The following is a 27,681-nucleotide window of genomic DNA, read 5'->3' as shown; positions in this document are numbered from 1 at the left end:
TTGCGGCTTCTGCGCGTTCCATCCGAGGAGCTGACACTGGAGATAGAAATAACCTTCCTGCACATGAGATTTCTTCCGTTGGAAATATTTCCGAGACTCGTCCGTTGGAAATATATGCTCCTGCAGGAGAGAATCGGGAAGAGCACAGAAATCTCCGCGGCAAGAGCTCAGGACCTGGGTCTGACGCGTCGTGCACCAGGGAAACCCCCAATGGCTTATCAGTGCCAAGTCAGCTCGTAGAGTCAAGTTGCGAGATTGCTCGCCGCGAGGGTGGAAAAGCGAGAGTAACGACTCTGAAGCTCTCGTTTAACTGGATTTATTTTATTTTCGTTCCCCTCAACAGTATGTGTGGGCCGACCAATGTGGCCGCATGTCAGTTTGCAATCAAAGAGTAAACTAACTACGTTCAATATCGATAATGATAATAATAATAATAACTGGATGACGACCATAAGAGTTGTATTCATCACCGCCGAAATGGATAATAATCAGTGATTGCCAATGTGGGAGACAACGAGTCCAATAATAACTACGGTAAGGAAAGTTGGCGCGATCGTCATTCGGGACGCTTCCGAAATCTTCATAATGTGGAACGACGTGCTCGCCGCCGTGAAGATCGTCTCCTCGCTGACGAACTGTATGGGTTGAGAGTATACGACGGTACAGCGAACTTTGAGACGCATCGAAGTCACGAACTTCTCCTCGAGGGTCATGCGGAGTCTCGAAGTGTAGGTTTTCTGGCGACCAGTCCGCGCTATCGACAGGTGCACGGTCATATTGCGAGTTGCTTCCTCATCGTTGACTGTCCACTCAAGGTAAGCCTCGTTGGCGTCGTGCACCTTGGTCGTGCAATTCCATTCGACAGATGTTCGGGCCTTGTCGTAGATGTTCAAAAGTTCCTCGCCATTAATCCGGGGTCCCTCGGGGTCCGGCAGCAACGTTCGATTTAGATATGGATGGTACATGATCTCGTCATATTTTTCCGAGAGGTTCTTATAAATCGTCGAAACGCACTGCAGCTTGATGATCTTATTCCGTAGGTCCTCGGATGTGATGGGCATCTTCAGGTTCAAGCCCACGGCTTGAACACCCATGCCGTCGGTCATCGGGTTGGAGCTCACCTGGGTTTTGCCTGTGAGTTTACTGGGCGCTCGTTTGCTGTTCACGTACCATTTAAGACGTGGTGGAGGTTTCGACGGTGCTGAACGGCAGGTCACATTAATCGTATCTCCTAGGTCGTACCTTTTCCGTAGGCCATCGATAACTGGGCCGCCGCTCGGCATAACATACGTGACCACGTCGGACTCGAGCAAAACGGTTTTATATGCTGGTCCTTCGGTGGATACTTCACAGCTGTACGTTCCTTCGGTCCGAACGTCCGACCGGACCAATGTAACCATACTCTCGTTCGAGTGCACTATATCCACCTCAACTCCAGCGACGTTGTAGGTAGTCGGAGTCGGTGAGCTCCACGGACAGTATCGATAGAATTCCGAGTTATCTTTGTACCATTTAACACAATAGAGGGCCTCGCCCTCGAGATCGAAACGGCACCACATGATCAGAGGATTGCCCGCGATGATCGCCCCCGGAACTTGCAGAGCGGCATCACGGATGCTTCTGGCACCTGAAAGATGAGGAACGCCTTTTGAATACTTTGCGGACACGCGGCTGGTGCTCCCTACCCGGATCGGAACGGGAGACGTGGGCACGTTCCTCTCGCGCGGCCGCGAGCTAGAACATCACGAGGACATTATTTCGAAATGAACTCTGATTCTTTGAGCGTATCTCGGCCGCCAGCGAGGTTGGGACACATCGTCAGTTAGGGTCCGGACAAACGAACTAAATAACGAACGGATAGACGGACGACCAGACGGGCAATCGGGCGAACAGATGGACGAACAGAGAGACACGACGGTGGCGGCCATTTAGCCGGAGAACGGGAGCGACTCAGGAGTCGTTTTTCGGAGAGGCGTCACGACACAAACGATAATTGATGGCAGCCATCAGGGTCGAGAAACTCTGAGGGCCAGCGAGCGGAGACTGCCGTCTCGGCCCTTCGTCCTCCGTCTGGACTCCAACGCCGAGTCGAGCATGCAGGTGTTTGCCGGCAGGAATATCGCTCAATTACGTATGATTGTTTCTTCCAGAGGCAAATCTCCCTCAGAACTAAGCAGTCCCTCGATTGCGTCGAACGAGCGAAAATTTCTGCAGCCGTCGACGTCTGTTCGCGAGAGATGTTCCTGTACTCAATTAGCATACCGCACCCACTTACCCACCCGGCCACTCGTTCCCCCGAGCAGTCTGACTGCGTCGAGGCATGAGAAAGTCGGGAGCGAGTAAATAAGACGTAGCATCGAACAACGGGCAAGATCGGGAGAAGCTGGCATCCCCGAATCACGCGGTATTTGTGTTCCAAGCCATGAGGATTCGGGGGAGAGGAAGCAGCGGGGAGGATGGGGTGGGGAGAGAGAGAGAGAGGGGAATTAATCGTTTAACAAAACAGTCAGCCGGTAGTGCTACGCAGTCGACAGCAATGACTTTTTGCCACACCCAGTCACGGGATCACAACGATTGGTTTCGCGATGTTTTCTTTGCTTTCTCATCATCTTGTCCCGCCGATGATTTCACATCAACAACTACCGGCGACCACCAGCGATACACCGGGCGAGCTTGCTCGCTTGAATTATGTCTCCTCTCACTATCGCAGCCCTCCTGTCAGCTCGTGGTTATCGAATTCACCGAACTCGGCCCGCCAGTACATACATACATGGGTAGAGGATATTGGCGCGCTCGTTGACTGCCCTACTAAATGTAAATGTGAGTTCGTCGATTCCCGAGCCATTGGCTCGCTCCGGCGGCGGAGGAATAGAGCACGACTAGACGAGATCAAACTGTGGGGAACTATTCAGTGACCGATTGGGCTTGGTGTCGAACGATATTCCAGCGAAGGAATCTGCGTATGTATATTCCTGCGGGAATTTCGCAGAAACGCTCTATAGCTAATTCCTCTCTTCGCTCTGAGCTCGCGCCGAGCTGATGAGGACGGTAGCGTCGGCGGCGGGAACGCAATGGTACAACTCGACTTTGTTTAATTCCTCGGCCAAATTTGCCATTCGCTTCTCTGCTTAGCTCTTCTTTCGCTCGGGAGCGGCGCCGCCTCGCTAAGTACCCTACGATGGTTCGGAGAGAATCAAAGTCTCCATTAGCTCGGCAATCGCCATCGCATGGGCAAATGTCTCAATGAAGCGCCGAGGTAGGGATTCTAAGACAAAAGTCGAAGCGCTCCCACGAAAAACTATGCGATTTCAGCGCGCAGGGGGATTTGCAAGTTTATTCCTTCCACACCGCCGGGAGCTGTTTTTCCGACAACTGGTCGCTATGATTTACATCCGGGACTCCCCTTCAGGCCGTGTTGTGAAAGTTCGTGGCTCCCTGGTAGCACGACCATTAATTCGACAAGACAGGAGCTGGGAAGTTTGCTTTCGGTGAGAGGCTGGAGCTCGGACGATCTTTTTGGTGATCCGACGCGAGGAGAAAACTTTCCGGTATTCGGTGCGAACCAGCGTTGTCGCCTCCGTTCAGATTCCGAAGTTTTCGATGAGAGTCGCCCTGACCGAGCTGTCCCTTGTTGGTCTTTGTTCTGTTCCCAGTTGACCTCTTCCTCGGGAGCTCTCACTCAGCGAACAGACCCTCTTGCAAGCTGTTCTCAGGTGGAGCGAATCGTCAGTTCAGTGAGGCGTTTGTTCCTCCATTTGTTCGAAATTCGTATTTGCTATCTCTGCGTTCGAATAGATCTCTCCTCGATACCGAGGTGGGCTGTTCTGGCAGATGTGCAGCCCAAACTCCAACCATCCTCCACGATCGACGGAGGATTGTTTCGGTCTGGTTCTGAGATAAGAGGAACCTGGCATCTCGAAGTATTGTACGAAGATAAAATTCCCGCTACAGTACATCCGCTTTCGGAGTTGGATCCAAATGAATATTCACGTATGAATTCAATCTTATTGAACTCATGCACACCACGGATGGTGAACTCGATACCAGACTCTGATGATGCAATCTTCTTTGCAAATCGAGATTTCCGTCTCGTCCCCGGAAGATTTCGGAAAGATTTCGCCCCATTCGAAAGCAACGAAGAGGTTAGGTCGGCTCCGTGGTAGGCACGGCTTCGATGGTCGAGATCGGTGGAGCAGGAAGGTTTCGGGGTGAATCAGCGAAACAAAATCTGTCGTGCTAAACAAAATCATTTCTAGTCTTCTCATCTCTGTTTCGGGAATCCCGATGAACGCAATTTTCTCGAGTTCATCCGCGGAAATGTTCGGGACCGCCATTTTTAGGCGAGTACATCACTATCAAAGCTCATTAAGGGAGGACCGGATCTCTGGCATTGTCCGTTCACCGGGCTACTCATCGTCTGAAGATTGCAGCCGGACGTCGGCACTCCGTCCCCTCAGACCGCAATCATTTCTCCGGTAATCAGACTCCGAGTCTCAAAGGAGGGCACAGGTCGCGTCCGCTCCCGATCCGAAATCACGAACGTCGCGACGTGGAGTTTTCTGAAAACTCCCCAAGTTCTCCGTACCGAGCATCTGCCGGCATACAAAAAGTACACGCGAACGCATAACCGAACGGACACGCAGCTCGGGAGCAGCTCTGCGCTCGTCTGTGCGGAAAATGTTGCGAGTGATTCGCGGCGCAAATCACCTGACAAATTTTTGGAACGCGATCATTGTCGCATGTTGCGGATCTAGCGCCCTCATCGGACGCACCGATGGACTCTCTGTTTATAATTCACCACGGAGCCGTGTTCTCATTACTGATCATCGATTTGAAGCATGGAAGTTATCATAGATTTTCCGTCGTGACGGATCGTGTTCGCCAAAAACTAGACTACCGACATAGATCGAAGTTATCATCGACTTGATTGGATATGTTCTGTCGACAAACCGTGGAATCTGTGTTTTATCAAGCGTTGTTCATGGTGTTTGCCGAGCGACGTGCGGATCCGTCATTTCTCTCTCCCGAACACCGCGCCGAGCACTATCGACGGGCAGTGTCGACGCTTCGGAAGAAGGCTGAGGTACGATCCTCGCGACGGGGGAGCCAGATATCTGTGCATGTTTCCACGTTCGTCGCGAGGGGCATACAGAAGCAGGGACTCGCTTCGAGCAACCGACGACCCACTCATCGGCGTCAGTGATACCATTCGACAGACCTCTGTCTGCTCCTACCGCCGCCGCCGCCGCCATGGAGCTAAAAAGCACTTGAGAGCGAGTTCTCCTAAGGGACTAATTACCTGTTCTCTTGCTTCTTTCCTCAATAATAACACTAATATAGGTCCCTGACCCCTCACCACTCTGCTTCTGCTACCGATTCCACCGTTCCGTGAGTTCCCCTAGCAGCCATTAGCCAGACCCTCGTTCGAAAGCAAGCCATCCCAGTCGATCTGCTCCGTGTTAGTGGCAAAATCGGTCGGTCAGAGAGATACTTTGATATGACCTCATCATGAGCATGTCCGGCCGTTCGAGCCCTGTTTGTGGAATCTCGAATATTTTCTCGTATAACTCAACCGGAGCGGCGTCGCCTATTCGGAAACTTCGAAACGGAAGGTCGGACGTATCGATGACGAGTATCCATCATAATCGGCAGTCGGAAAGGAGGAGTCTCGAAGAGAATCTCACGGGACTTATTCAGTCAAAGAGAGAAACGGCGCTGAGCAACAGCAATTGCAAAACGGAAAGCTGTTCGTGTCACCCGATGGTGATTCAATTCCATTACCTCCTCATCCGAGATGTGTTTCGACTTGGCCGTTCCGCTCCGCCGTTTTTCCTGAAGAGGTTCTCTCGTTGTTGCCGAGTAGCTCTCAAACTCCTCACTACTGTAGCAGTCGCGGCGGCACAAGCAACTACATACCCTGCTCGAATCCTCGTAGGGGATATATTGCTTAGAACCCTCTCTCTCTCTCCCACTCGCAGCCCCTTCCTAGCCTCTAATTCGAGCCTCGCGGCCGAGACTCCGGCAGTTCCGCGGTAATAGTCTGCCTGACTCTCCGATAAGCGGGAGCTGACGACAGTTTTATCGCTGCTGCTACCACAAATTCAGCAGAGCGATGTATTTGGATTGATTCGTTGAATGGGAACGCGGGCGGGATCACGAGTTCCCATAGTCTTCGCGGAGGAGACATCTCCCAGTGGACAACTGTCGAGAAGATTAGGTTCTTTTTCAGGAGCAGTTGCTCATCAATCGGAATTCGTCTTGAAGACTTCGGGAGGTGCTTGTGCGACAGCCAGGTATTTGAACAAGTGTAGGTGACTCAAGAGGTTGCTTGTCGTGTCCTGTCGACAAGTGCTTCTCTTCTTCTCGCACCAGCGCAACCGAGCGGATTTAAGCTGTCTCTCTTGTCTCGTTTCGCTTCCCACCGTTTCTTGCACTCTTGCTCACATCGGCTTGGCTGCCAGGCGTGGCAATTATTCGGAATCCAGAGCATCTTGATTTCCTGAACCCGGAGGAATGGGAAATGAATACCATGGTGACTTTCAGCGCGATCGAGGACGACGCCCGTACTCTTGAGTGATCTCGTCCGCGATTCGGGAGGGGGACCTTGATATTCTCTGAACTTCTCGACTCGAGTTCGTGATAGCCTTGAATGGTAGGCCTCGCGGAGCTACGCATACATATACCTAGTACATAGTCGACCCCGGAGTAGAAAGAGAGCGAAATATGGCCGCGCCCGGCGATTGATTGATATGCAAATGGAATTCGTAAAAACGGACGAGATCTGCCCGCCGATAGTAAATTTAATATAATCAGAGAGGTCTCCATTGTTTCGAGAGCAGGATATTAAATAGTCATAGAGAAGAAAACGACGAAATTTAACAGAGCCATAAAAAATTTATAGTCGATTCTTCTCCACGGCGTCGAAGCGCAAGCATGTCCGGTGCGGATCACTCGGAACGATTGGGGACGGATCGGGCTGGTGGGAAGGGGGGCAGATCTTAATTCACGAGGCGCGACTGAGACGTCTGTTCGAGAATTCCTAATCACATCCATATCATATCTCGTCCCTTTGTTCGAGCTACCGCAGTCTCCTCCTGCGTCTTCGAGCTCGCAGCGGACTCGTTCAGTTTGAGTCGTCTATCGAGAAATTCCGCGACACTCGACAACCCATCCCGCTAGCGGAGAACAAAGTTTTTCCAGGCTGCGAAATTAGACGCAATAAGGGCAAGCTCTCGCTTCTTCGAAGTTTTCCCCTCTGAGAGAACTCCACTCTGGAATTCGAGCGATTCGCAGGAATAAAGAAGACGCGCATGAGCGCTTTAATATTGAGGCGATCTAAGAGCGCGCCCATCGGTCTGACGTCTGACTCTTCGAAAGAGACCGAATTCGAAGATATCGCAGGGCAATCGATCTCAAGGATAATCCAAATCGGCCCGAGGAGGGGCAGGGGCGCTCCTTCCTCCGTCAGACGGAGCTCGAGACGTATCATTTGGAAAGGAACGCGAAGTGCTCCTTGGATTTCGGAATCAGACCCGCCGCACAAGTTATGCGATCAGATGGTCTTCTTTTCCCGGGCGTTGGCGATGCGTGTCGGAGCCATTATGCTGTCGTTCTGGGGTGCGGACCGCTGCTCGATGGTAGCGCGCAATATGCCCCTGATCTGTATGGAGATACAGGTGATGCATTCGGTAGGAGACGGTGGAGGTGACAGTGGCGGCGGCGTGTTAGTGGAGTTTGGCGGTCCCGCTTCTTTTTTTCCTGCTGGCCCATAGAGGATGGTCGTCCTCATATTCTATTCGGAACGATCGAGCTATCCATAATGGATTCGGAGACCCATTGAAGCAAAACTGCTCCTTAAGGTGCGAAAATCCCCACCGACGCACGGCTGCGGCAGCCCTCTGACGCGAGCTCGGATTCTCACGATTTGAGCGAAACCGCTGATCTGGTAAGAGGTGTGAGTGGGCGGGGAAATTGACGCGAGTCCGGCAGAGGCCGGGAAGGTAAAGCTCGGGCTTTCTGGATTCCAGAAGACGAGGGTCGATCGATAGCGATAATATTTCTCGAGCGATTCGTAATTTCTCCGGCGACTCCGTTCCGAGTTACGTAAGCGTACAGGTCGAAGGCACGTGAGCATCACACGGCAGCGACGAACGGAACAATCACTGTCGCTTACCCGACTTGCTGCTCGCCCGGCGTGTCGCTTGATCGGTCGCTGTGTTTTTCCTCCCCGTGGCTCCCTAGGAACCTGCGGGAGCGTCGTCGGCGGAACGAAAATAAGAACGAGAAGAGGAACAGATGACGATCTGTGGCCCCCAGAGAAACACAGCGGCAAACTGTGGTAAGCTGCTGTCCCCCTCTAACCGATCCCAGCAGTCGGTGTGGCCTACGGTAAGCCCTACTGTAGATTCATATGAAGCTGATGAAACCGACCGGAGAACATTGAGACGTGCTCGGCATCCGTTCTCCAGACGTTGTCGTTGATTCCCGTTGTGGAGCGCCATGTTCCGTTCGCACCTTAACCTGTCCCCAGCTGAGCTCGGGAGAGATTTCTGTCGGACTCTCTGTGGTGCGATCCCACACGGGATACCCACGGACCCGCTCGTTACCGAGAGACGTTCCCTGGCACCAAGTTCTGTCGAATGAGTCCCTTCCGAGCTCAACTCCCCAGAACTCTTCCAGATCCGGAAGGCTACCGTTATTCACCATGCCCACGACATTGTCCTACGGGAGAAGACCTCTGCAGAGGAACTAAGCCCGGACCTCGGTATGGGATCACGTTGCGTCCAATCGTGTTTTCCTCGAAAAGATCGCACCCTATGGGACAGGATCCAGGAGCCTGCTCGATAGCAGCACCAGCAAACGCGGAAGCCGAGCGTGTATTAGGCATTCCGTGTTCTGTGTATTACGTTATGCGATTTCATTGCCTGTCGGGAACTCGTTGAGGTGCGTGTCACGTTAGCCGACAATCGTAGCGATGGTAATGATTTCTAATGGGCCGCCGCGTTCAGCTCTGGGCTTAAAACGAACTTCGCAACGAACGAGTGAGCCTGCCTCTTGTCTGGGTAGGCTGGCAAGCACACTGGTCGTTCGGCGTCTAGCGGTCGAATGGTGGCTCTCAGATTTGAATTGATGATGAGACTGGCGGCGGCGATCCGTGCCTTCGCCCCCGCGTGACATCGGGGTCAATTGATGGTCTTGTATGCTTTTAGTATTCCGCGGTGGATTAGAATCTGTGAGAAGCGATCCCAGTGGCTGGAGTTCAAAATTTCGGGGGCGTCAGGCCCCCGCGAACGTCTACCGTGTCGTCGAGGGCGCGATTCACGTCACGACTCCTGGTCTGCGAGCCTGGTAGCATCCTCAGCACCTCCGAGCAGGCTGAGAAAGCGGTGGGAATTCCGCGATGGATCTGATGCCGGTAGCTCAATTCACTTGGCCAATCCTTCCTTGTTCGTTCGAACGTTTCCCTCGTCCCGGCTCGTCTTACCCCGGCATCTCTCGTCTCCGGAGATAAGATGCCGCCTCAACGGCCCGGGGCAGCTGGCGGGTTGCCGCCGCAAACGGGAATCCTACAGCAAATAAAGATATTCCGTTCAAAATTCATAAAAATCGCCCGCATACACCAACCGGCGATCCGCCACTTTCTCGCCGCGCAGGGCCCTGGAGGGCCATTGTTCGACATGTTACGAAAAGAACACGAGCATCTACATGGATCGCGGGTTCTTGCTCCGCGCGGAAGCGTTGAGAAGTAAAAAGTGGGCTGTATGGATTTCAGGTGAGGTGGGGTGAGCTCCGAGGAAATCGTAAACGCTCTCAGCTCCTCCTTCCGGGTTGGGTCTCGCCGGGAGTTCTCCCCCGAGGAGCTTCTCGAAACGAGGTGAGTGAGAGCTTGGCTCGGTCGACGGAAGTAACGAGAGCTCCAAGATCGTGAATTCGAAATCCAAATCACATTAGAGCATATGCTTTGAGATCGCTGCGGAGCGCTCGACAGATCGAACGTAAAAACGTACCGACCGAGGGCCGAACGGGCCATCCAAGGTAGAATACTTGTGGGTCTCACAGTGTCTTCTCAAGAAAGGTCACTCGGTGAATCTTGTGATATCCATTAAAAGTCGACGTACGGTCTGTTCCGGCGACTGGTGGGAGTTTCTTAGTCTGCAAATATTATTGAATGAGCCTCGGCGATGTTCATATGGGAGCGTGGAGCCGTTTACGCCATTCAGTTGCTAGCTCCGGGCAAAATGAGACGCCATGATGATGGAGCGAGGCCACAATGAGGATGAATACGATGCGTGGAGGAGATCGAGGAACACAAGATCCGACGAGGCGAGACAACGGTGAGACCCGACGAAACGGAGAGACGGCTTTAAATGGAACCAAACTCGGTCCGTTAGAAGCCATTACGGCAAAACTTAGACTCGCTATTCGCTGGAGGCGGGCGGCTTGCGGACGGACTGGGATCGGCGGTGGCAAGGGTGGCTGTCCACGGCGCGAACTTCGCCATAAAAATAGGTTCTGCTGTCGACCGAGCGTGAGTCGAAAGGCCACAGCTAATAAGGCTTAATGGGGGTAAAAACATTGGCGCCATTTAAATCCATTACCACGCTATTCGCTCGACGACGCGCATTGCCGATTCGAGTTCGACTGCGCTCCTGGAAGCGGAGCCGATCGGTTCCTTCTCCTGCTTATTCTTGCATCCAGAGCGCATTCCCTCCTCCCCTCTGTGGTCGGTTGGGATTGCGTGGTCGGAGAGGCTGAATACCACGGTCGCGCGAACGAATCGAATCCTAATACTCCACGAATTAACAAGCACCTACTAGGCCCACCGAACAAGGGAGAGGAAACTTCTGCCCGGGAATCACGACGACAAACGTTCCCAAGGCGGGTGACGAGGCCGTCCGATGCCCGACGAAGACGGCGATGAGGTCAGCGGCGCAAGAGGTGGTGGGAAGCGCGGGCCGAGTTCATCTCGACTGGATGAACACTTGTTGGGAGCAAGTTAACGAGCAAGGCTGCAGTTACTGCAGCTACAAAAATCTTCGGTTTTCTGATGGCCCTAACGGTGGCGATGGTGGAAGTGGTGGTGAATTCCCGCTCGGTCCCTCGGGTGCGCTGGTCATTTTGCACTGACCAAGGGTTAATATGTAAGAGAGCGCGCAAGCGAGCCAGCGAGAGAACGCGAGAGGGCGAATACCCTGAGCAAGCCCTGGAGATACAAAGTTCTGCAAAGAACAATCCCCATCGTCGTGCGGCCGAGTAAAATGTGTCACGGGGGAAATTTTTCAAATCTCAAAGTCCCCCCCAGCCATGGCAAACAGAATGATCGTCAATTTTTTCAGCCCATATCCGAGTGAGATCTCGTCACGTTCCCGCTCAAAGTGTCCCCCGGCCGCGATAACGCCGGCCGCCGAGATTAGGATCAGCTGCGGAATCTTAGACGAATCTTCGGCTCTCCGTTTCGTCCAACGGACCGCTCTCGACTATTTGGACCGTTTGCCTCGGGGGGAACGAGAAGTCATTTGGTGATCACCTGGGGATAATCAAGTAAAACACTTTGTGCATAGTCTCTCCCTCTCTCTTCGTTTCCCTCGAGAAGAAGTCGAGTTGGCTGCTACGTCTGCTGCTCAACGAGCTGCCCGCTTCACCCGCCCACTGAGTGTTCACCAGATGAGTGCTGGACTTCGATAAGCGAGCGGGCGCGCTGGCGAGAAGCAGACCACCCACTCTACGGGAAGCGCTCGGAGGTAGCGGCGGCAGCAGCTGCTCCTGCTGCTGCTTCGGAAGCTCCTCCATGCGGACTACGGTCGTCTTGATTTGACCCGCATTCGTCATCTCGACCCGATACGTGGACGAGTTGAGGAGTTCGGAGCTCCCGCGAGCGTTGGCGACCGCAGGCCGTGGCTTCCCGCGCGCGCCTCCGAGCCTTATCTATTACTCGAGTTTTTCCGCGCGAGGCTCCTCTGCGCCGGGGTAATGTTCCTCAGCCGTCAAGCCGGCTGATGGCTGCAGACGCAAAGTGGAGTGTAATTTGAGGTTACTGTGCCAGCTCTAAATGCGGCTGGTCTTAAAGACGTTTATTATTCGCGAAATTAACCCTTGCCGGGAACGAGCCGCGGAGCAAACTGACTAAAAAGCTAATAGACTTCTTAACATGGACGGGTCACTTTGCGGGGGAATCTGACCGACGGAAAACTCCGGCTCCCAAGCCCGGGACACCCGAGCCGTGTCACAATCTCCAATCGAGAGACTCCTGGTCTCTGCGTCTCTCAACACGAGCTGCCTTTTTTCTGTCTCCGCATAAAACAGACTGACCGTGGATTTCGACGAAACTTCGCGATCGCTGTGCGGAGTCCCGAAAAATTTCGGCGGTGATTCCTCGTCCTCGACAGGCCGCGGCGGGAGTACTGCGCGTCGTGAGCCAGCTCGAATTTCTCCCTCACCTCCCCGGTGCTCCCCGCCCGCTACTCCCATCTCATTTTTTTTGATGATTTTCGCTGCTACCGCTGTGGGTAAGATTAAAATGTAGACCGGCAACTGCTTCTTGCTTGCGGAGACCAACCCCTGCGCAGCTTTCAATTACCTACTAGACTCCGACTGCTCCTCGAGCCCCGGGGCTGAGCTGGACCGAAGTCTTCTTTTCAGTGTCCTCTCATTGGATGCGCTCGTCACATCCCACGCTCCAAGGTTCAGATATATCGGAGGTGGAGACAGACATTCCGGCAAAATCTGATATTTTCTTCCTGCGCGTCCACGATTCATCGCCTGCAGGATTGTTTATTTGAGTTTCAGTAAACAACAACGATCGAGCGCTTAGTGAGAGAGCAGAAACGGAGGGCGGCAGTGTGTCACTTTAACGAAGTAATCTCCGCCGCACCGAGCTGAAGGAGCAGAAGAAACACAGAGCAATGCAGCCGATGCGGAGGGCCGGTGACGACCCGACAGACCGGTCTTAATGCGAATAATTAAGCAAGGTAACTTGATTTTGCTAAAGCTCGTTTTATTCATGCTACACTCGCTCTCGCCCTCTTCCCGGTGGGGGAAGGGGGTCTTCCAACTCACGCTGCCCACCTGCCCGACTAGTTGCGCGAAGACTCCCTCTCCGATCTCTCCTCAGGTCCGCTCATCTGCCTCATCCTCAACGGCTCACTCACTCGTCAGTCCTGCACTTGCCCTCATGCAAAAACGACATCGTCCAATCGAGCAGAAAACTCGATTCTCGAAGGCTGACCGGAACCCGGCCGTAGACCTATGGCGCGGGTCCGTGGCATTCGCAGAACTCGAATCGTCTTTTTTTTCTACCAACAATCCTCGTCGCAGGAGTTCATTATGATGAGTATCGTCGTCATCACCATGGTCATGAACTCGCCGCTGAACGCATCGCTGAGGGTCATAAAGCAACAGACCTAATTACTATCAAAACAGAACCTCGCTTCATGGTTGCGAGATAACCTTCACGAGATCTCTCTGAGTCGGAGTCGAGCACTGCAATAATTTTTCTGCATTGATGTGACCCTCGAAGCCGCCGAAAACTCACAGCGATGCTTGTCGGGCAGCTTCGCGCGAATTTTTCTCCTCCGATTTTCTTCTTAGAAATCGAAAATCGGCGGCTCCGTAACGAGGCGAGTCCCTCTCGGTGGCCCTCAGAACAGCGAGCGGGGGCGGCGGAGGGTTCCATCGGAGCGGCCCCCGTTTTGTTGCTATTTGAGTTGTTTCTCGCAGAAACAGAGTGTTTCGCTAAGATTTCGGAATGAACGGTTTGTCTGTCCTGAAGGCAGACTGCTCCGCCGAGATGGGTGAGGTGAGCGAAGCGGCCAGGCAGCCATCCGCTCGACGTTCGATGATAGCGAAGGCCTTTCGCCGCCGCCGCTGGTATCTCTCCTCAGGCCGGCTGGACTCTCCCTAGAGAAGACACAACTTTTGTTTTTCCGGTTATCGTCGCTTCCAGGGGACGGACCGTGGGGACTGACGCCAGGCAGCCGACCAACCCGTCTGCCTGCCTGCCCGGCCGCTCGACGCCCCTAGAGGAACGAGCCGCGACTCGTTTTTTCCTGAGGTAAGTTGCGCTTGTTTTCCTCGCTGCCCAGCTCCGTAGTCATTGTTGCTGGCACTCGCGGCGACATCGTACGGAGCCACAGAGATCCCTCGCGTTCATATTCGACGACGGCGGGCGCACCGCTATTTACGTTGTGGGATAAGGTTCGATCCACCGAGAGGCTTCGCGAATCTCTTCCTTTCATTCATTCGTGTGACCGTGCCGAGAGTTCCTGTTGCAATAGTTCGTTTGTTTCAGCTTTTTTTTTTATTATTTCCACAGAGGGAACGATGGCCGGCGAGAAGATTGCTTTGTAGCTTATGACCATCGCCTCCAACGCCGCCGCAGCTGCCACTGTTGCAATCACACAAGATGTCTGGGGGCATGTTGTCACGTCCGACCGAAATGGGCCAGTTATCAATGAACGTGTCCTACCGGGCTGTTAGCCTCGCGCTAAATTCCCATTGCAACCCGTGTTTTCCCCCGAGCAATCGTACATGTTTCTCTCGAATCGTAGACAAATCTCCATCGTTCTCCTCGGAGAACTCGTCACAGAGGGCCGAGGAGCGTGGTATTCGGCGGCACAGCCTCGGGAAGCACTCGATCCTCCCCTACTGTGCGTGGTGGTGATTCGGGTACTCTATTTCCGGGAAGTTCACGTAATCACCATCGACGCTCACCGAGCTGGGAAAAATTATCACGGAATTTCCCTTTCGCGTCGGAATACTCCCGAGAAGCCTCGTTGAGATCCCATCACTGACATGATCTCACCGATGGCCTGAACTTCTCCGAGATCCAGGATCCGCAGCCAAGATCGTCGCGTTCGGCCCAAACGTGAATCCGCGAGACGTCGAACGAGTCATGATGGGATGCGTCTAGTCGAGATCCGTCATTGTTAACATCGGCAAATACATATTTCCTCTGTACTTATACTGGCGCGGCTGCTACGACTACTATGTACAATTACGAAGAAGAGGAGTGGCCCAGTTGTCATCGCTGTGCTTTGCGGAGTCGCTTGGTCGACGAGTTCCGACGTGAGCGGCGCAAAACAAAGATCACGTCGCATTTGTGGCCCGTCGTAGCCGCCTCCGCCATTTTGCTCGCCTCGTACAATGGTCGTCGCTTGTACGGAGCCAACGACAGCGGCGGCAAACCCCTTGCCCTTGTTCCGACAACACACCGAGTCGTATGCCGTCGTCGCTAGGTCGGTGGATCGGTTGTTCCGTCTGCCTCCGCATTGGTCGCTGGATCTACGATCGCTCCGCTCAGCACGCGAGTTACACTTGTCACATCACTGATCAGAGTCTTGGATCGTGGATTCTATGATCAAGGTCTACAACATCACGGTTGGGGGAACCCTCCAACCGCGCACGAATTTCGGCGGCTAGCCGTGGTTCCTCTCTTGGGAGAATACGCCAAGGGGGAAGAGGGGTTCGGGGGGCCACCCCCCCCAAACCGGTGAATTCAGCCGGTGCAGTCCCGTCTAAAAAAGCATGTTGAAGTGTAAACGAAACGAGCAACGAATCTGATTCGAGGCATCCTGTTCCGTATGATATGCAATCTATATGCTTATATGTAGTCGCGGATGACGGATGGCACGATTCGGGAGGCCCCGCGACGGTCGAGGCTAAGGATAGCGGCAGCAGCAGCAGCAGGTACCTTTGTAAGTTACTTGTGGGCTGGCCGGCTCGCTCGCGAAATATTCCTCTCCGTCGTCGTCCGAGTCGCGGGATGAGCCGCTAGAGATCAGGGCCAGAAAGGTATTTTGTACTCAATTTTCGCTTGATGTTTTTTCGGTCCTGAGGGAACGAGACGAGTCGCCAGGAACTCGATCGCTAATTGTCCAATAGGTCGCTGAGCAGCTGTTTGAGGTATGACGCTCGAATCGATGGATTGAGTCATTGGATGTCCACGGCTATTTGCGGCGTGACCTGCACGCCATCCCGACCGCTCCGTCACTGGAGTTGCGGCACCGTTGACGACGATACAACCTTACGACACTCTACGCGGAACAAGCGGAGGAGTCTGGAGAGGAGTCCACAGGAGGTACCGATTCTCCATTCCTCTCCGTACCAGGGAAAATATTCAGGCACGTCGTGAGCCTTGCGCTTCCAAAGTGCGCGAAAGCGTCTACCGCTTTTTCGGCTCCAAAACTTTAGCCCGCCGCTCGATTCGCCCCCCCCCCCCTGGGCGCCCTCTGACCATGTCTTGGAGGTTCACCGCCACATTGAATCCCCACGGAGCGGTTGTCTTGACCCCGTACCTCTATCCATAATCGATGCTCAAATGATGGACCTGGAGTGCCAAACCAGCGGAACCTATGACACCCTGTATCCCCGTAAGCGGAGGATCCGGACAGAACTCTTTCGATCCGTTAAAGTTCCATTTCCCGCATACGTCGAAGTCTCCAAATACGGTGCCCACTGAGGATGGCGAGTGCCGCCGTGGAGCTTTTGCGATTAAGACTGAAACGCTAATGCGTGGAGATTCGATTCTTCCCGAATCCACCCGTAGGAATGATGCGTTCGGAGTTTTTCGCGACCTTCGATTGAGAGTACCATCGTTGCAGCCTCAATAAGGCTCAGTTTGAATCGACGAGGGGCCACCACAGAGAGCACGAGGCTTCCTCCTAGCTTCGACCGGTACGCCCCTTGCTCGATCAACAGTCGCCCAGGCCCCCAACGTACGCTGGGTAGGGAGGGATTCGGGGCAACCGCTAGGAACTTAGGGTAGGGCTGTAGTCTAAGACTATTCCTAGATGCCGCAGGCGTGACCAGGTCACGAAAGCAAGCAGACCGAGCGCGAAAGCGGGTGAGAAAGCGAATGAGCGACCATGCTGGGGTCTTTTGTGTGTGCGCCGCACAATGGCTTCATTCAACAGGGCCATCCGATACCGGGGCGAAGGTATCAGCAGGCTCCTTGCCTGCCGCCTCGCTTGCCAGCCGCCACCTTACTTGCTCGGCTATTGTTTCCGAGGGCTATCTGGTTCGCTGTCAAGAGACATCATGAAAACAGAAAGATTCACGCATCGGGATCAGACCTTTCCAGCGATAAACTTCGACGAACCCAAGCTTAGACATGTCGATGCTAAGTCGCGATCCATCGCGAGGAAGATTTCACGGAACTTTAGAATTTGGAAGACCTCGCTAACCTCGCAAGGGTGAAATTGCCAAAAAATATCGCGGCGGGCATCGACATGCTTGAGGATTAGCGACGGAGAAGTTGCTACACCCTCGATGGCTACTATGTAGGTACGCGGGGCAACTCAGGGAACGGGGTCGAAAACAAAATGAAGGGACGCAGACTTCGGGAAATCAGTGTAGGGCAGCTTGTGGGTAATGGGGTCTGCGACATGGGCGTGGAAAGGCATCTTCATTTCGGCTACACGATAGCACGATGGCCGTTGCCAGCAATGGACTACAGAGGGTGGGTGGGCACGCAATCTACCGCATAAAATGCATGGATCCCTCGCCGGTGGACATGCACAGACATCGGGAGAATGCGGAGCCATGCCAGTTCTCGCGCCCCGTTACCAGTTCTGAAGATTGCGACAATCGACTCAGAGCATGGCGCAAAAATGCGGGTAGCGAGATACGATTGTCTGGGCTTTTCTCTGACGTTTCCGGCGAAATAATGGACAGTGAGGACGTAGGTTTGAGGATAATCATATCGAGGCGCCCATCACACCAACTCCCGACCTGGACGCTGTATTATTCAGATCATATCCTCACGAATCTTCTGCCAATGTTGGTTTGATGGGACAATCCGTGCTTTTCCGAAACTCCGACTCGGTCTCGGGTGTGCTCGATCGGAGCCGTCTCAGCGTTTCGCGTAGAACCTCCAGCTTATCGTCTACGGAGGAAAGTCGCTTGCGTCCCCTTGGGACAGCGCAACAAAAACGCTCTATTTTCTTTATAGTAAAAGATATTTGTGTTTCCTCAATGGCCTCTATCTGCCTCGGGGCCTTTGCCGATACACTGTCATTCGCACAACCCTCGGGGATAGAAGCCCGACACTCTCGCTAAAGACTTCAAATTTTCTGTTTAAACGCTACCGAGTCCCGCTCAGATCCTCGCCAAGGTTATTTCGAGGAGAAAATACTCAGGTAGCCGAAAAATCAGCTTCCTCACAGGGGTTCTTCACGGTTTTCCCGGGAATGACGCGACTTTATTCACCGTGCTCAAATTTAGATTTCATTGTATCTCTCAGACCCGGAATCCCCTTCCTCGACGAGGCATCCCTACAGTTTTCCGCTCGAAACTGTAGAGAGTCTCGAACGATGCTGGACATGTGCCGCTCCCGTTCAGGAGTTCCGAATATCGGCCTAGAATACGCGCGAAGAACACAATATCGGCCGAATTCCTCCGATCCCTCAAGCGCTCCACACGGATCCATTCAGAAGGCTACAGTTTTTTCCACACCTATCCAAAAAGTGTCGGAATGTTCGATATATGCAAAGAGCTGCGCCGTCGCCCTCTCATTTCGTCTACCCGGCGTCTCGTTCTCCTTTTCGCCCTCCTAGCACACCCCTTTGTCCGGAACGGGGTAAATAGCTTTTAATGCGGCCACCAATATGACGACAGGGAGGAAACTTTCCCTTGTTGTTCGAGCGCGAGACAAGCAAGAGCAGATATCGCGAGTGTGTGTCCTTCGACTGAGGTTTTCACGAAACTTGGGATCCAGTGGAGGAGGTATTTTTTCGAAGATTCATGTTTGCACGTTTCAACTTCTATAGCGGTGTCGAGAGTCGAGACGATGCTCCTGTTCATCTTACTTTCGAGGGGTTGCGCTGTCGAACGTTTTGCCGTGAAGTGACATCACAGCGAACCGAGTCAGGACAACAGCAGATAGAGACGGACGTGACCCTGGTACAAGTAGGGTCGGATCTGATTTGCTTTTGATTGGGTTCACGCGACTGAGTTTTAATAAGCTCATTTCGGCATTAATTCGCATGCTCCGCGATAATTCGATAGCAATCGCAAAAACACTAGTTCGGATTTGATGTCTCCCGTAAGCGCTTGACGGGAAACCGAAACGTCCATTCTTCTGCTCGACATGAGAGAGTTTCCGGGTGGAAGAAGAAAAGGAATCAGGCATCCCCGTGAAGTCCTCTGAGCAGCTGGAAACTCACCCGCAGGACATCGATTTGTGGAATCGTTTTTGGGGGAAATAGTGGAGTCGGGAGATCGGAGGGGCAAGAGAGGAAGAGGAGGAGCGCCGTTGCGGAAGTGACTTTTGAAGACAAACGACGCCATTATCAAATCCAAAGGAAAGAAGAGGTCTATTTTGCACGTTACGGATCACCGACGCACTACGTCTCCTGGGGGCCCGGGCACGCGTCGCGGTCTGTGACGCCAGATGTGTCCACAATTATTGGGGACAGGCATCCAGATAGGAGGACCGGCATGCTTTGCTGACCTATTCCTCGCTCCCTCCGTGCCAGTTCCGGGAAGCCTCAATGAGGACATGCTCAGAGAAATGGCCGAAGCGGACGCGTGAGCGCATTCATACGCACGTCCCCTTGAGCGCGAGTGATCGAATTGAATTTGTTTCCGAACGCTCCCGATGTCGATGTGAGCTCTCGAGATTCGTTCTACGCGGTGCTCGTCCGTGGCGTCATAAAAGAGTCGTGAGTGTCGTGCTCTAAAGCGGGCATCGTGGACGCTCCGAGGAGGCTGCAGGCAGCCGTCTCGTTGACCAGCGCGGATGGCGCTTCACCACAAAAGCCATGATTCGTGAAATCACTTTCTAATAAAAGCGACACCACGTACCGGCACGGCCTTTTAGATCAGAGCACACGAGGCGAAAAAAATTGCCCCCGGATTTCGACAGATGTACATTCATGCTAAGTAGCAGTCGATACGAATCGCGTGGCGGTCGGGTGAGCTCTCAGGGCGATCAAAAAGAAGAGTAGGGGCTAGCGGCTGGCGGGAGAGACTTTTGCGAAATTCATCGGCTGAATGAAGCGTGCCGCCGCTATTTTTAGTTTTTCTCAATAAACCCCATACGGAATAATGCTCTACGTGTGGGCGTTGAGTCGTGGTGCCTACGTACTGAATAGATGATCATCTGCTGATTTATGCGGTATGGAATACTCGTGCCGCTGACTCCATGAAGGACTTACTGGACTGGAAATTAGTGATTGGTTTTCACCATGGCTCAGGTGGGTATCAGAACACCGATAAGGCAGTCATTTCACGTATGGTGTCGAGAACGGAGACTTTCGAGCGTCTGGGGACACCGAAGCCTTGGAAACGGAACGTTCTCGAAGCATAAGTCTCCCGTCTCGGGGAAGCTCCCTCGGCCCTCAACGCAATGCGTTCCGCGGAAGAATGCGGCCTCGAGTAGGTGTTCAGTACATATTTGTGTTCGGTTCACATTTATTTGATTTTCTATCCGGATTCCGAATGACAATTCACTGCCCATACGAACTCGATTTGGAGGGACAACATGACAGATTTCATAGCCGACTGAGCTCACCGCGTCAGAACAATGGGTCTCGCTTTGCTGGCTATTCCCGTTTCGTTCGTCAAGCGGTCGGGAGAGAGACTTGACGGATCTGAGCGCAAGTTAGAAAAGCAAGGTTTTGCATAGAGAGCTTCACATTAATGGGTCACGTTTGTCGTGTGGCCACCGATCAGCTTCCATCGAATCTCGTAATCCGTATCGATCTGTCAAGAGGACCGCGAATTAGGCTGACAGTTTGATTTTCAAATCGCGATGATTTTTCTAATTATCTCGGAACATTGAACCCACGGAGCTTGTTCCGATCCGGCCGAGCGACGTAGCCTCGGGGCAGCGGTCGCTCAATTTCAACTTGATTTTTTTAGGCGAGCTTCGTTCCTCGCCGGCCACGATCAGAGGAGGACGACAGCTCTAATCGATGTTCCGTTGTCTATGGATCGCCATCATTGGATAACTCCCATTAATTGGTCAGCTCACACAGCCACGCGGGCGATGCACTCCACAAGACGAATCCATCGGATGTCTGACTGCGACTACGCAATGAGTCGGCGCTCTACCTTGTTCTATGAATAAATCGTAGCCATCGATGGGAAAATCAGTTTTCCCTCGAATTACTCCTCTCAAGGATCGCATGACCACCACCCTACGGTGCCGGCCTATGAGCACTGTGGGGCATGAAGACCTTATTTTTTGGCCTCGATATGACCTCCCCAGATACTCTCTTGACCACTGTTGGGGTTCCTCTTGCGACACGGAGGCCACGGATTACCGTCAAGAGAAGGAAACTTCTTGAATTGTTTCGAAATTCATGTTTTCGCATGCGGCCCCGATTCTATCAGATTCGATCCGTGAGTTGAATTTTTCCTTGGGGAGCCTGCGGATTTTTTATGAAAATGAGAGGTGGGTTCAGGGAACCTCTATGGTTCACTTCTCCCAGCGAGTCTTGATATTTTTCCCGCCATGGTTCGAACGCTTCGATATCGACCGCTTCCTAGCTCCCAAAGCCCGGTCGATGGAATACACATTCCTAGCCGCATGGGACAGCGGACCCCATCGATGAGACTTACCTGATATGAGCAATAAGATACAGATCAAAAGTTGGCGTAGGAACATTGTGTTACAAATGCTGTATGTTTCGAGAGGAGCACAGTTTCACTTTCGAACCTCCTCGATTCCTTGTTGAGCGCGACGCTCTCGATTCCAGCCTCGAGCTCGTGAGGAGTATTTTCGGAATCACAAGACCGAAACTTCTTCTCTCCGATCAAATTTCAACTTGGTGCAGTCCGAGAAAATTTGTCTGATTGCACTCTCCTCCCCTTCTCGTCCGGCTCCGGTCTCTTCCGGCCTTGCGGTCCGTCCAATGACAAGTGGACTGACGATAATCACTGAGCACAGCTGTCACCTATCTACATCCATCGGGGGAGACTGCTCCGATGGGACCGAAGTTCTCCGAAGTCGAAGTTGAATTAGATCTTCGGCTCACGAAGCGGTCTATCGTCTCGAAAGTCGTCGACGTTGTTCCGCTGTGGATGGGCTTCGAGCGACATCCTGCACGTGCGTTCGAACAGCAACTGAACCTGTGCCTGAGCCTCGAGTAAGGCCCTCCTTCGTTAGCAGCGCCCCCTAGCTTTCTTCCCCAGAATCTGAATGCCCCCGCCACGACGTATGACAACTGTTGCTGTTGTTCTCCGGACTACACGTGACCCTATGAGGGAGGTCCTCTCTGCGCAAAGGACCTCCCACTTCTTCGCGCTGTGACCTTTAAGACGAGCAGAGGAGCTCAGGAGTGACCAAGGATACCTGCTCAGAGCAGTGAACCACTTCGCAACGACTATCTGAACAGGTAGTGGTTGAGGCTGGAACCGCTCTCTAGCGGGCTTACTCCGACTTTGCTCAAGCAAACGAAGGGGCCTCAGAAACTTTCTCCGCCAAATGAATGCGAATTCCCTCCTCGAGGCTCGATTCTCATCTTTCGGAATCGATGGATGGAATGGAAAGGACAATATCGAAAAGAGAAGAGAACTAAAACTTTGAGTATTATTTGATCCCGCAGTATTTTTTAATGAGTTCGATTCGACGTCCGCCCCTCGTGCGGGAAAGCAGAAGCACAAGTTTACTGCAAGTGAGACCTCTGTCGCCGTCGTCGTTCGCACTCGGAGGAAGCGAGCGACAATACATGTGGGTACACATGAACGGTGGAAGTGACCAACCCGCACGAGAGGCTGCGAGAGCAATCGACAGATGTGCATATTCCAAATGAATCCAGCGAACAGCACTCTTGAATGCCGTCGGGTAACGAGGCCACATGCGAGAACCGATTATTGCGGCGGCGGAACAGGCTGCCCGTCGACCCGACAAGAATTGAGAAACCGGAAGGAACAGAGCCCCGCTCCGATAGAGATGGCGCTCTGAGCCAGTACGAGAGGATCGCTGTCGGCTTAGATCCATGTTGACGATTGATAATAAGCGACTTGGGATCGCGAACCGTGCACGAGTTGAGCATCGAAGACAGTCTGCTCTCAGGACGGTGAAGGACATCAGGAAGCAATGCGGCAAGGGCTCATTTCAGCTGTGCCACTCCATCTGGGGCCTTCGTCCGGCATTGGCGAAGGATTGTACAATCGATTCTTGAGATCCTGAAGAAAATAAGGACTAGACACAAGGAAGAATACGAACCTCCTAGAACCGCGGATGGCATCGCGATTAAGGACTTGCTGTTCGACGCAAGATACGCTGCCGAGACCGGAGACGAGCTTCGTGGGCATGTCCGTCGACTGCGCCACTGTCGGTCCAAAGGAGAAGATCGTATGTGATTTGCTTCTTCTTCTTCTCCTTAACTCGATCCGCTTGACGTATTCCTGTGACTTCCGCTTGCGCTGTCCTCGTTGCTCTAGATCCCTACCTTCGTTCCCTTGAAGTTGGACGGAAGGCGCTGCCAACGAAGTAGCCTGGGGGGCTCCCATGCTGTAGGTCATGGAATAGCCTTGGAAAAGCGGATCCACGCCGCGCCATCAACCCACAGCTCAAGGATCATTCGGGTTGAGCCCCATATATTGTGTGGGTCCGATGGAGAGAAGAAGAACTCGACTCAGGTCGATGAGAGGCTGCTGCGGATAATCGAGACCTGACTTAGATATGATGACTTCAAGAACCTCATCGGTTGAGATCTCCCGGAGCAAAAAGTCGGTGGTCCACAGAAGTTGATGCTCGGTCGAGTCTATGGGTACGTCCCACGGCTCCATCACGGGACCCTGTCTTCGGGAGGACCACGGAAGCAACTGATTCTTGAAGCGCGACACCGAAAATTTGGGAATGCTAAGCCCGCCGGAGGAGAACGACGATCGCAGGACGATGTCTGCGTGTACGAGACGCTCTAGGAAACTCGCTTGCAGGGAGGACACTGGAAGGAACCTTCCCGTGCAGCCTCCATCTTCAAATCGTGAACTTCGGGAACCATAAGAGGTATCCGACGTCAGTCATGAACTCATTGATTCTCGTGAGAGGAGTCTTCCTCAAAACCCCTCCTGTCAGCATGTCGTTGGTTTCGAGGACTCAATGTGTTAAGACAACTTGATGATCCGAGTTGCAGAGACCAGACCCTGAGAGTGGAAAATGCGAACACATGAACATTTATTCCAGTCTGAAATGAATTTGCCCTAGATTCCGTCCATAAACTTTCTTTTATCGAGTCTGTTTTGAGAGTCGCTCCAAAACAGCTCGTCAGAAAAAATCCCCGGGGTGCCCGAGTCAGGGACTCAGGCGGTTTGTGGGCGTAGAACTACGTGAACACGGAACACGTAGTTCCGTGAGTTCGAAGATCTGCGAAAGATTTTCGATACTACCCTCCGGTCGACGAAGGGTATCACGAGATTTCCTCTGGCCGTTGTTCAAAAGACGCTTTTTTAGTTTGAGGAAAACGAGATCAAAGAACTCAACTGCGGGAACGGGATTCGGTCGGTAGCAGCCTTCGAAGACTTCGGCAAATTTTCTAAACTCAGAAATGTTGACGAATGACATCAAAATCTTCTTATTACTCAACCGACAAACTTCAATCGGATATACGGTCCGATATCAGCACCGAGTGCGGCGTCGTTTTCCGCTTGGCAACCCGCGATTCGGACGGCAAGCGGTACGTGACCGAGTGCCACACTTCCTCGTGGAGGGTATAAGGATTAAAGAACATCGCGACGATGCGTATGAAAGGTACATTAGATTCCATGACCATGTCCGCCTAGGAGAAACGCTGCTACATGATCTGCTCTCTCGATGAGATCTCATATTGCCGATCTCAAGGAACAATCATTGCATTGTCCGATGGAGGATTTTTCGAGTATCGCGAGGCCGCGCATCCGCATCTAGACGATGATGGGAATGAATTAGTTGAAGACTAATAAATGAGGTTCTTAATGGAATGTCGAAACCTTAGAATGATCATGATTCGGCATTGTAAGGATGGCTTCCCTTATCCTCCTTTTCGAGACCATCACTGGGCGGCGGCACTCAAAAAAGAGAGCTCTTCATTCTGGAATGATTTGTCCCAACGCGATAGACACACGTGCATTCATTCGCAATGCTGCGACAGGACGACAGCACCGTCTAAAAAGTTTATCGTTGGGTGAACCACTCCCTCCCAATCGTCCGCTAAGCCGTACGGCCCGCCGTGGCTAGATTCTCTTCGCACCACGTTGCGTCCTGCCTGATAGGTGATTTCCTGAGGACCACTTCGGTTGAACTGAACTACGACTTCTCGCCCTTGTTTGTCACGGGAATCTGCTCCGTATCGCTTGTCTGAACACTGTTCGTTTTCTTATGTCGGGATTATGGCTGACGATGTATTAGGCGCAACTCGTTCTTTTTTCTTCACGGAGTCCGGCATCCTTAGCTTGCTAGTCAGAAGGTTCTCCGCCGGTGTCCTTCCACGACCATCGACATCGACCAATGAGGAAAGGAAACGCACGAATGTAGTAGCCAAGGCTAGAATGAACGACGAGAGTCCATTCTCATAAGAGGAGATATGAAATGAAGAACGCGCGCACATCGTTTTCCGCTGTCATTATACAACCTCAACCGGAGGTGTTAGTTGTCTTCAACATCGTCGCAGGGTGGAGAATTGAGGAAAGTTTCAACGATTAATTTAGCAAAAACTGAGGCGATCCTGAAGAAATAGATCCATCTTTAGCGGAGGAGAGATCCTCCGCCAAATATATGTTTAAGATCAGAAAAAGGGAATTTCTGGGTCCATCAATCGACATAGCGTTTCCAGATCAGTTGATTAGGACTAATCAAGGTATGCTGAGGGTTTCTTGCCCTCAGTTTTTTCAGCCTCCGAGTCTTCGTTCCGACGTTCTGCGAGAACGAGCCTACTTCTTGGCCTGTATTTAATGAAATAATCAAGATAAGGGGGAAATTGAGTAGCATGAGCGGTGCCTCATTCTCAGCCGGACATATTCAGCCATCACCATTTTCATTGTCAAACGCTCTGTTTCAGAGAAATAAGCTCGACAAGTTTGTTACACAGGTGACTCGCATAGAAAAAATGCGTAAGCCTCTAGCAGACGACCCCAGCACAGACGCATGCTATCTCCAAGATTCGAATTTTTTCGAGCTTTGGCCCCCCAATACTCCCCATTGAAAATGGTGCCCTTTACCGAGGGCTATAGCGTAGTTCTACGCTAAAACAGGTGGTATCTGAGTTCAATCGCTCTCTCATCCAGGATATCGACGTGATGGCAGTCAAACTGCCGCTCGGATGGGTGATATCTGAACTAGGCTGATCCACTCGTCAGTGTGAATCGCGGAATGCACAGCGATACGAGATTTTCTGAAATTTTCCGGAGCATCCTTCGGAGAATGCATCGTCATTATTTCCGTTCGTCGAATGGCCCTCATCTGGGGGAGGTCAGCATCGTTCGGCGGAAGGGCACATGGGAACCCGTGAGGTCAACGGAAGGCATACATATTATTCATTTTTTGCTCTCATGACGAATTATTCATGTATCTGCATGTCTCTCGACGTCTATCGCTCCCCCATCCCTAATCACTTCCTAGGCATCTCTCTCTCAGGTGCTATCGAACTCCTTCCTTCTTCTCGATCGAAGATTGGACGTGTATCTCTTGTGGTGAGGAGCATCACGCACAATAAAGGAATTGCAGGCAGCAGCTCCGTTGACGAATTCACTCAGGGAGCGACGACATACGTCGGCAGGAAGCCTCCCGTACATGAAGCAACGATAGCGATCGACACATGCAAGAACTTCAAGTCCACGTAGCGGACAGTCCACGTGAATGCGGTGGCGTATAGAGTTGATACACCGATACCGATTATTATTGCAGTAGCGAGCCGAACCGTCCAACGACCCGCAGTGGAAGGGAAGGTCAACAGATAGCTGGCCTCATTCTTCGTCATCAGCGATGCCGGATTATGTATTACGTACAACAACATAGTGCACGTCACATTCTCGAGAAAGGCAGCGACAATTATGCAGCTAGACAAAAAAGCGAAAACAGACCATTCGAAGAAGAGCGCGGAGGTGTTCGACGCCCCTTCTGATGTCTCTGTCCGGTGTTGCCGTAGAGCTGTGCGATCGATCGTGAAGAGATACAGGATGACGGAACCCATGAGGGAGTAAAGTCCTCCGAATGTTGCGTATGGTATCGCGATGTGGGAGGTTTCGCTCGGAGCTAACTCGTTTCCGGATGAGACGCACGTCAATTGATGGGCGGTTCCGTTGGTCGTTACGCTTTGGAAGTCTTCCTCTACAGTTTTCAGTAGACTCCCGGCTACGAATTCGTCATTTCCACGTGAACAGGAATGGAGCTCTGATGAACCCCACTTACTTTTCTGGAGGTCCGAGGAAAGGTATCACTATTAGTGGGTCGAGAGGGCTCCCACACCGTAGCCGATTTCAAAGGAGTATGATTCCGAGCGAAAGTCGATTCCCGGAGTCATCCGGAGTTATTTATTCAATCGGGGTAAGGAAACATCTAGCTTTGCATCCAATTTCAAACTTCTCTAGAACTGAAGATTTCATTGAGCTGTCGACTGACTCGGATTAATGTTGTCCGTCGAGGCAACTCCTTGATTTTGCGTGATAGCTCTGCAGCATTGGTCCTCGCCTTACCCCACAGCTGAACGAGCCAGACGTCGAAACCTGGAAAGGGGATGCGTCCTCGGTAGTACTTTTGAG

At 52.5% G+C, this 27,681-nt stretch overlaps 1 protein-coding gene across 1 annotated transcript; it reads right to left on the bottom strand.

Annotated features, from left to right (window-relative positions):
- Positions 1 to 308: 308 nt before the first annotated feature.
- LOC108864461 (uncharacterized) lies at positions 309 to 21,607 on the bottom strand. The gene is made up of 2 exons (XM_018640163.2): positions 21,562 to 21,607; positions 309 to 1,627 (listed from the first exon to the last, which is right to left on the bottom strand). The coding sequence occupies exons 1-2, from the start codon at positions 21,605 to 21,607 to the stop codon at positions 489 to 491; spliced, it is 1,185 nt and encodes a 394-aa protein (XP_018495679.2). The 3' UTR covers positions 309 to 488.
- Between the last annotated feature and the right edge of the window lie 6,074 nt (positions 21,608 to 27,681).

Source organism: Galendromus occidentalis, unplaced genomic scaffold (genome assembly GCF_000255335.2).
Source record: "Galendromus occidentalis unplaced genomic scaffold, Mocc_1.1 scf7180000075612, whole genome shotgun sequence".
NCBI lineage: Eukaryota > Metazoa > Arthropoda > Arachnida > Mesostigmata > Phytoseiidae > Galendromus > Galendromus occidentalis.
The sequence above is the reverse complement of the archived record's forward strand: the minus strand, read 5'-3'. Positions and strand labels throughout refer to the sequence as shown.